The sequence below is a fragment of the Rattus norvegicus genome, chromosome X (assembly GCF_021556685.1).
Source record: "Rattus norvegicus strain SHRSP/BbbUtx chromosome X, alternate assembly SHRSP_T2T, whole genome shotgun sequence".
Classification (NCBI taxonomy): domain Eukaryota; kingdom Metazoa; phylum Chordata; class Mammalia; order Rodentia; family Muridae; genus Rattus; species Rattus norvegicus.
The window spans coordinates 16,339,707-16,348,844 of NC_141554.1; the positions used below are offsets into that span (position 1 = coordinate 16,339,707).

The 9,138-nt window shown below is 44.1% G+C and overlaps 1 protein-coding gene and 1 pseudogene across 1 annotated transcript; one reads left to right on the plus strand and one right to left on the minus strand.

Moving 5' to 3' along the window:
• Ppia-ps1 (peptidylprolyl isomerase A, pseudogene 1) lies at positions 338-1,073 on the plus strand (annotated as a pseudogene).
• Ube2q2l (ubiquitin-conjugating enzyme E2Q family member 2-like) lies at positions 6,778-8,299 on the minus strand. The gene is given in 1 exon segment (NM_001135997.2): positions 6,778-8,299. A coding segment is annotated over 1 exon segment (1,119 nt). The 3' UTR covers positions 6,778-7,180.
• Between the last annotated feature and the right edge of the window lie 839 nt (positions 8,300-9,138).

Sequence of the window (9,138 nt, forward strand, 5' to 3'; positions counted from 1 at the left end):
CAGGCCTAGTTGAGATATAAAATTTTATATGCAAAATCTAGTGGAACAATGAAGCAATCAGACCATAATCAGTCAGATGCATTAAATGTTAACATACATAGATTCTCTATACCAGTGGTTCTCAACCTTCCTAATGCTACAACCCTTTAATACACTTCCTCATGTTGTGGTGACCCCCCCATCTCTGCCTTAGAGAACAAAAGTATTTCATTTCTACTTCATAACTGTTTTTCTTGCTACTGTTATGAATCATAATGTAAATATTTGATATGCAGGATATCTGGTATGCCATCCCTGAAGGGGTTTTGACCCACAGGTTGAAAACCACTGATTTTGTCTTTCCAGACATCCCTGTTCCCTGTTGATGCTTACTGCAGCCACAGTCAACCCTACTGTATACTTCAACGTCGGGGCAATGACAGGCATTTGGGCCATGTCTCCTTCAAGATATTTGCAGACAAAGCTTCAAAGACAGCAGAAACATTTTGTGCTGTGAGCATTGAAGAGAAAGGGTTTGGATATAAGGGTTCCTCCTTTCACAGAATTATTCCAGGATTCGTGGGTCAGGGAGGTGACTTCACACACCATGATGGCACTGGTGGCAAGTCCATCTATGGGAGAAAATCTGAGGGTGGGAACTCCATCCTGAAGCAAATACAAGTCCTAGCATCTTCTTCATGGCAAATGCTGGACCAAACTCAAATGGTTCACACTTGTGTCTGCACTGCCAAGTCTGAATGTCTGGATGGCAAACGTGGTGTTTGGGGAAAGAGGGAGGGCATGAGCTTCGTGGATGCCATGCAGCAGTTTGGGCACTGGAACTGTAAGACCAGGAAGAAGATTGCCATTTCCAAACGTAAACAACTCTAATTTCTTTTGACTTGCAGGCATTTTATCCACCAAACCATTCCTTCTGTAGCTCAGGAGAGTGCCCCCACCCTATCTGCTGACAGTACCCTGTAATTTCTGCTCTCGCTGAAGTTCTTTGGGTTCCATATTTTCCTCATTCCCCTCCAAGTATAACCGGGTTGCAGAGTTGAGTTTATGATTATGAATAGAAACTAAATAAAAAGAAAACTACTGATTTAGAAGAACCAGTAAGTATGCTATGTAAGGAGATAAAGTCAATAACCTCTCAAGCTCAAGACTGGAAGGTAGGAAAAATGAAACAGAAATGGAAAAACAGAATAAAAAGTAAACTTCAGGGGCTGGAGAGATGGTTCAGTGGTTAAGAGCGCTGACTGCTCTTCCAGAGATCCTGAGTTCAATTCCCAGCAGCCACATGGTGGCTCACAACCATCTGTAATGAGATCTGATACCCTCTTCTGGTGTGTTTGAAGACAGCTACAGGGTACTTATATATAATAAATGAATAAATAAATAAATCTATCTTTAAAAAGTAAATTTCAAAGTTAAGCATTTGTATAACAATAATTATGTTTAAGTTAATGGCTTGATATACCAATTACAAGGCACAGATTAGCAGAGGGCATTTAAAAATGGCCCAAATGTATATTGTTTACAAGAAAAACATTACAGATATGATAGTTTAAAAGTGAAAACACAGACCAGTTATGTAATTCAAATATTAATAAAACGAAAATAGTAATAATATCAGATAGAGTGAAGAGAAAAAATGCCAGTGATACTGTACTATTACATTACATAACATTACACAAAGAAGGTATCACTTTCTATGTGTATCTGCTGTAAACCATGGAGCTAAACATGTGAACCTAAAATTATAGGACTGAGGTCTAGAGAGATTGCCCAGTGGTTAAGAGTTCTTCCGACTCTTGGAGAGGACCTGAGTTCAGTTCCCAGCACCCACACGGAGTGACCTGTAACTTCAGCTCTAAGGAATCTAACCTCTGCCCTCCAAATGCACCTACACTCATATGCACATACACACACACAAAATTAAAAAATAAAACCTATAAGAAAAATTATAGAACTAGAAGGAGAATAGACACAGCCAGGATGCCAATGCTTTTCTTTCAACAGTTAATAAATAGCTAGGCAGAAGATACACACCCATACACCAACTGGATGGAATCAACATGGACCAATCCAATTGACAGGAGAATTTTTGGTTTTGTTTTCGACTGCTCATGGAACATACACCAAGGCCCTGGGCCATAAAACAAACCTTAGCAAATTCCAAAGAAAGCATATATTGTGGTCTTTATGCTTTGTGTCTTTATGTAACCAATAGCAGAAAGCTAATGGGAATATTTCCCAAGCTTTAGAAACTAAACTTACCATTTAAAACAAAACAAACAAACAGGGGACAACAAACAGGAAATCTCAAGTGAATCTAAAAATTATGCTCGGATTGAGTAAGAGTAAAAGCCAAAATATATGCTATCGAAATATGGGGCACAGAGGAACACTGAGAGGAACAACAGATGCTAACAGCAGGGCGGGGGAATACCTTCTAATCTGTGATTTAATCCCACCTCAAGAAACAAGAACAAGGGGCTGGAGAGGTGGCTCAGCGGTTAAGAGCACTGACTGCTCTTCCGGAGGTCCTGAGTTCAAATCCCAGCAACCACATGGTGGCTCACAACCATCTGTAATGGGATCTGATGCCCTCTTCTGGTGTGTCAGAAGACAGCTACAGTGTACTCATATACAAAATAAATAAATCTTTAAAAAAAAAAAAAAAGAACCAAGAACAAAATCCAGTGTGAGAAGTAGGGAATTAAAAAGGAGAGGAGAGAGCTCAGTGAGGTTGAACCCAGGAAAAAAAGAGAAAGAAACGGAACAAAAAGCTTATTCTTTGCAAAGGTCAATCAAATTTGGGGCTGTTATACAAACCCATACATGTGACAGAACTATACACATGGCCTTTGCCAGTGTCAACTTCCTGGTTTCTCAAACCACACGGTAACTAGAGGGAATGTAAACCTCAGGAAAGTTAAGGTGAAGAGAGCTCATGAGACCTGTCTGAATCACCTTTGCACTGTCCTTTGGCTCCACTATCTCAGGGTAAAAAAGGAGGTGGGTGTGTTGAGGCATCCCTGGAATCCCAGCAATTAGGAGGCTGAGGCAGGAGGTCCTTGAATTCAAGGTCAGCCTGGACTACTCAGTTAGGTCTTATCTCACAAAGAATGAATACATTTTTAAAAGACTTTAATTCACGGAATTCGTACAATGTTATGTTTTACAGTGTTTTCTATAATTCCTGACAGGAAAACTACAGGGTGTTGAGAGAGTTTATAACAAATGTTCTTAATAATACAAGGTTCTGTGACTTTCCAAGAGCCTGTCTGGCTTTCTCTAAAGGTTGTCTCATCTCTCAGGTCTTAATTAACGATGCCCAGGAGGGAACAACCAGCTTCAGACAGAACCTCTTGTTCCAGACAATGTGGATAGGATCTTCTTTGGCTTTCTAAGTAGCTATTACACATGTTCTTGCACCTTTCCAGTATATTCGTGTGTGTGTGTGTGTGTGTGTGTGTGTGTGTGTGTGTGTGTGTGTGTATGTGTGTTGAGAAAGGTTCTTGCTTTGTGACTCGAGATAGTCTGGAATTCATTATGTAGCCCAGGCTGTCTCAGGCTCCCTAAAGCTGTTATTACCACTGTGTACAATAATGCCCTGTCCTAGTTTTATCTGAGTCGTATAGTGAAATAAACTCTTCAGAGACAGACAGACTGACTGACTGACTTAAACTATGGCTTGCATAGAACTCCCCATGTAGCCCAAAGTTGGCCTCAACCTCACAAAGATTCACCTGTCTTCGTCTTCTGAGTGCTGAATTAAAGGTGCGCTCTACCATGCTCATCTTAAAGTAGACTTCATGTCTGTTAGCTCGTTGTCCATAAGGAAGACCATCTTCCATCTAGCAAGTCAGCTGTACAAATGTCAGTCTGAATGGCTTTTGACGTTCACGCTAGCCACTCTTGTCCCAAATCTTCAGCCGCCCTGGAGGTGAAGGATGTGGCTCAAATTTCAAGAATTTCTGACTCGTCTGCAGGGACTAAAGCTAGCTATCTACTTCAACTCTTTGTTTTTTGAAAGAAAAGATTAGTGCTTTAGATGGTGGTCAAGCCTTTGATCCCAGCACTTGGGAGTCAGAGGCAGGCGGATCTCTGTGAGTTCTAGGCAAGTCTGGTCCACAGTGAGTTCCAGGACAGCCAGGGCTACACACAGAGAAACTCTGCCTCCAATTTCCCCTGCCCCATAAAAAAATAGGTGCCAAGCCAGACGTGGTGGTATATACCTTTAATCTCAATATCCAGGAGGCAGAGGCAGGCGGATTTTTTGTGAATTTGAGGCCAACCTTGTCTAGAGAGTTCCAGACCTGCTAGGACCTGTCTCAAAAGGGGGAACAGGTAGCCCTTTAACCCTGGCATTTGGAAGCCATAAGACATGTGGATTTCCATGTGTTTGAGGCCAGCCTGGCCTTCCTAACAGGTTCCCTGAAAGTATATTATCTGAGTTTTTATTCTTATTACTTAAATATATGGTACAGTATTAATAACTATCTTTGATAGGAGGCACAGCTGAGTGAATCTTTGAGTTCAAGGCCAACTTGACCTATAGAGCAAGAGTTCCAAGACTGCCAGGGTTACATAGAGAAACCCTGTCTCCAAAATGTCTAATAAGAATTACAGCAACAACAACGGCTATCTTTAAAATGTTATTTTTATTTGTAACTACGTGTATGCATGTGTGTCTCAGTGTGGACTTGTGGATGCCGTGTATGGCTTTGTGGTCAGAGGCATGGAGTGGCAGGCAGTTGTGAGCCTGCTTGTGCTGGATGCCAGGAGCAGAGCTCAAGTCCCCTCCAAGAGCAGTACATGCTCTCGCCCGCTGAGCCCTCTCTCCAGCCCCAGTACATGCTCTTAACCGCTGAGTCATCTCTCTAGCCCAGTAGTTTGGGTGATTATTTGTAAATTTGATTCTGTTTTTTTAAAGTTTACCATGCACTACTCAATAAATCTGTGACGACAAAGGAACTAAGGCTTACTGGATGTACAGCTATCAATCAGGGTGCGGCATAATCTTGGGTGTTCAAGATTTAGCCACAAGGCTTGAGGAACTTTAACGCTTAAGGAATGTTAATGCTTTAAATGATTCTGCTTTGTCAAGGTTTACCAGAACTGGCCAGAACTATATTTAAATATAACCAAGTGAGGGAGAAGTCCAGAAAAAGGAAATGGGGTAGGTGGGTGGGGGTCTCCTGGCTGGTACTGAAACCTAGGAACTTGTGAACTCTGGACAATGGTTATACCACCAGACTACTTTCCTAGTCCCCCCACCCCTACACACACACCATTTTCACTTTTAATTTTTACTCTTTTTTTTAAATTGTTTTGTCTTGTTTGTAGTTTATAACTTTTAATTTTGAGACAGTATCTTAACCCAGGCTGAATGGGATCTAATAGCCCAGTCAGGCCTTGCATGCTCAAGCCTTCTATAGCCTCAAAATCCTGAGTAGGTCTGTGCCACCAGGCCTGGTCCACAAATCTTAATCACCTACCCTCATAGCCAAAGTAGAATTAAAAAATTAAATGTATACAATAATAAAGAAGAACCAGGCCTCTTGGATGTGGTTAATGTAGTTGAGATGTGAACCTTAGAGCAGATGTAGGGGCCAGCGGGTGGTTCCCTGGATAAAGTGTTTGCTGCATAAGCACCAGGACCTGCGTGTATGTGCACCTCCAGCACCCGCATAGAAAGCTGGATGTCGTGGCACTTGCCTGGAATCCCAGAGCTGGGAAGTTGTAACTGGGAAGCTCTGTAATCCAAGAGCTGGGACTCACTGGCTAGCCAAACTTAGACCATCGGTGATCTCCAGGTTCCATGAATGATTCTGTCTCAAAAATAGCAAAGTAGAGGGCCTGGAGAGATGGCTCAGCCATTAAATGCAAGCTAGTCTTACAGAAGACCCAAGTTTGGTTTGATGCCCTGAAGACATCTGCACTTGTGTGCATATACGCCCCCTCCACACATACTCATATACACAATAAATCCAACTATTACCAACCAAAGGGGACACAAGGGTAAGGCAAGAAAATGGAAAGTATGCTGATTCTAGTCATGCCTTATAAAGGAATTGATACACAGAGTTCCCATTAGTCCTTTGATGCAGTCATTGTTATGACAGTAGAAAAAATTAGAAGTCTCCAAATTAGGCATTTGTGGAACTTAAATGTATAATTTCTGCTCAAGGAATCTGCTGAGCACTTTACAAAGTTTATCAGCCTACAACGAGTTGCAGCATCCCGTTAGTAAAATGGAAAGGAAGAATGGCAGCGTTCACAACTAACCCCAAGCTGTAGACTGTGGCTCTGCTTCATAACAAAGAGCAAACCAATAAGAAACAAATTCATTAGTACCTGAGATGGAGGGGCAGAAGGATCTGGAGCTCCTGGCCAGCCTCGGGTACCTGAAACCCTGTCTCAAAGAAAGGGCAGAGGAAGAGGAGAAAGACTTAGCTAAGCAAGACCAGTGCAAACGACTTCGAGCCTTAAGTAGCTTGCCCTTGATTGCTTTGCCCAAGTACACTGTAACTTAGTTTCAAGAGCCCAGCTTTAGGAAACAGTTCATATCATAACCTAGCCATAAAAATGTTATCAATTCTTGAGCAAAGTTCCTATCATTATTTAGGCAATCAAATGGCTTTAGACCCCAAAAGACTGTAGTCGAGAAGACATAACCATTCAGCTGGGAACATAGCTCAACGGGATAGGTCGTGTAGAACGCAGGAAGCCCTGGGTTCCATCCCAAGTATCACGCACACAAAAAAAACCACAGAAACCCAAATCTCTTCTGAGCCAGTATTGGACACTGGCAAAACTTTTATTGGCACTAAATGGAACAAATGTTTGTAAATACTTATTACCCCCCTCCCTCCCCAAATAGCCCAATAAACGAAAATTATCTAAAGTCACAACTGACTGGCCTACTTAACACATTCACATCAAGGAAAACGGATGACGAAAAATGAACACTATGATTATTTATCAGGGAAAACCACAGTAAAGGCTCACAGTTTGGCCCAAGACCCCCACAGTAAGCAAAACGAAAAGGTTGAAACGTCTACTGGCGGTCAGTTGACAGATTATCCACTAAAACACCAATTAGCTAATATCTTCCGCACTACTGTTACAAAGATATGCAAAGCTTGTGTCTTTAAAGCTACATTTTTCCAAACACATGGCAGTCTATTTACCCATCTTCCTTTGGAGGAGTGAACCAGCCTTTTTTCTCATGCATCTGCACGACAGAGTCATAGGACTGTTGGGCTGTTTCTAGATTATATTGATTCTTATCTGCTCCAAAGCGCACCCTGGCCTTGCCTTTGACTAGGGTGGCGTTGATCTGCATAATAACCGATTCTATGGAGTACGCGCTGCTCCAGCCCTGCTTGGTGAGCAGTTCCATACACAATGCCCCTCCGCCCAAGACATACCCTCCAGAGAGAATGGGCAACTCGACGCGAACAAAGGGAGGATCAAACGGAAAGTTATCTTTGAAAGAAAAGTTAAGCAAAATATATTCTATGCCTTCTTTTTCTTTCAAGAGCTGAAGGTCGCCGTACAAGGGACTATCGGGGTCAACCTTCCTCAGTTTAACGTGCCAGTCATATAAGCTGTCGTTTATCAGTTCCACAGAATAAGTCCCCGACTTGTAACTCTGCGACCTGTATATCTCTCTGAGTTCTTTCATGAGTCTATTTGAAGCATGCACTGAGCCAGACACGGTACCATTCAAATGCTCTTGCCTTTGGCTCTTCTTGATATTCTCTAATATTGCCAAATGCTCTTTCTCAAGCCCTTCATCCTCTGACTTTTTCTCACTACAAGTATCTTCTTTCAGCTCATAATGATCCAAGTCCTCCAGCCCGTCAGCTGCATCTTCCTCTTCATCTTCAGAAGGCACCTCCTCGATGGTCGCTTTCTGGGCGATGGGGACCGGCTGGTCCAGCATCTTCACATCCAGGTGCTCAGGCAGGTTATATAAGCTGCAGAGTTCGCAGATCAGCCACTTGAGCTGCTGACGAAGCGAACTGTTGGGCTTCGAATCTTCCAGACGTTCCAGGATCGATGTGAGGTCTGGATCGTCAGAGTCCACGAACCATATCGGCGGCGAGGATGGGTAGGACTCGGTGATGGTGCAGTGCAGGGTGAGCGGCGGCGGCAAGGGCGGGCTGCCCGCGGGCGCCGGCGGCACCAGGAACTGACACTGCAGCTCATCCAGCTGCCAGCTCACGATGCGCAGCCGCTCGTGGTCCTTGTCGAAGATGGACGCTAGGAACTCCAGCTCGGCCTTAAGCCCCGACGACATCCTTCCTCTCGGGTCCTCCGAGACGAGTGTGGAAGCGAAGCGGCCCCGCGAGACGCCTGCTGGGCTGCCACCGCCCCTGGGGCCGCCGGGCCGGGCTCCTGCGGCTCCGCCTCTGCCCGCCTCCGCGACCCGCAGAGCGTGGCCGCCGCAGTCATAAGTCTAAGCACTGTGTCGCACAGTGATCTACAGGGCCTTTTCGTCTTGCATAAGGGAACCTTTTGTTATTTTTGTTTTTTAAATTTTGCTTTGAAACATAGTCTCGAGTAGCGGGGGCTGGTTTTGAACTCTGTGTAACCAAAGATGGCCTTGAACGCCTGACCCTCCCGCCTCTGCCTCCCTCTTCACCCAGTGCTGATATCACAGCGCCACCACACCCAGTTTATGGCCTACTGGGAATGGAAGCCAAGGCCACATGCATTCTAGGCATGCAAGCTACGGTCAGAGGCTGACTTTCAAAGAAATTTGAACTTCTGATCTTTCTACCCTCACCTCCTGGGTGGTGGGATTACAGGAACGCACCACCACAGCTAGTTTGTGTTGTGCAAAGGCTACCCAGGGCTTGGATCCCCAGTCGGTTCATTTCGATAGTCATTTTAGTTGTTTCCATATGGTGGCTAGCTTGAATCCTGCTGCAGTGAACATGGTTCACTGATTTCAGAGGTGGGAGATGGCTCAGCAAAAAAGTCTCACTCGATACCCAAGCCTGAGGAGTTCAAATCTTCAGCGCATGTATAAAAAGCTTGGCTTGACCTAACATAGGCCTGTAATCCCAGAGCTGTGTGAGAGGCAGACTGGGAGCTTGCCTTGCCTTGCCTTACCTTCTCGCCTTGCCTTGCCTG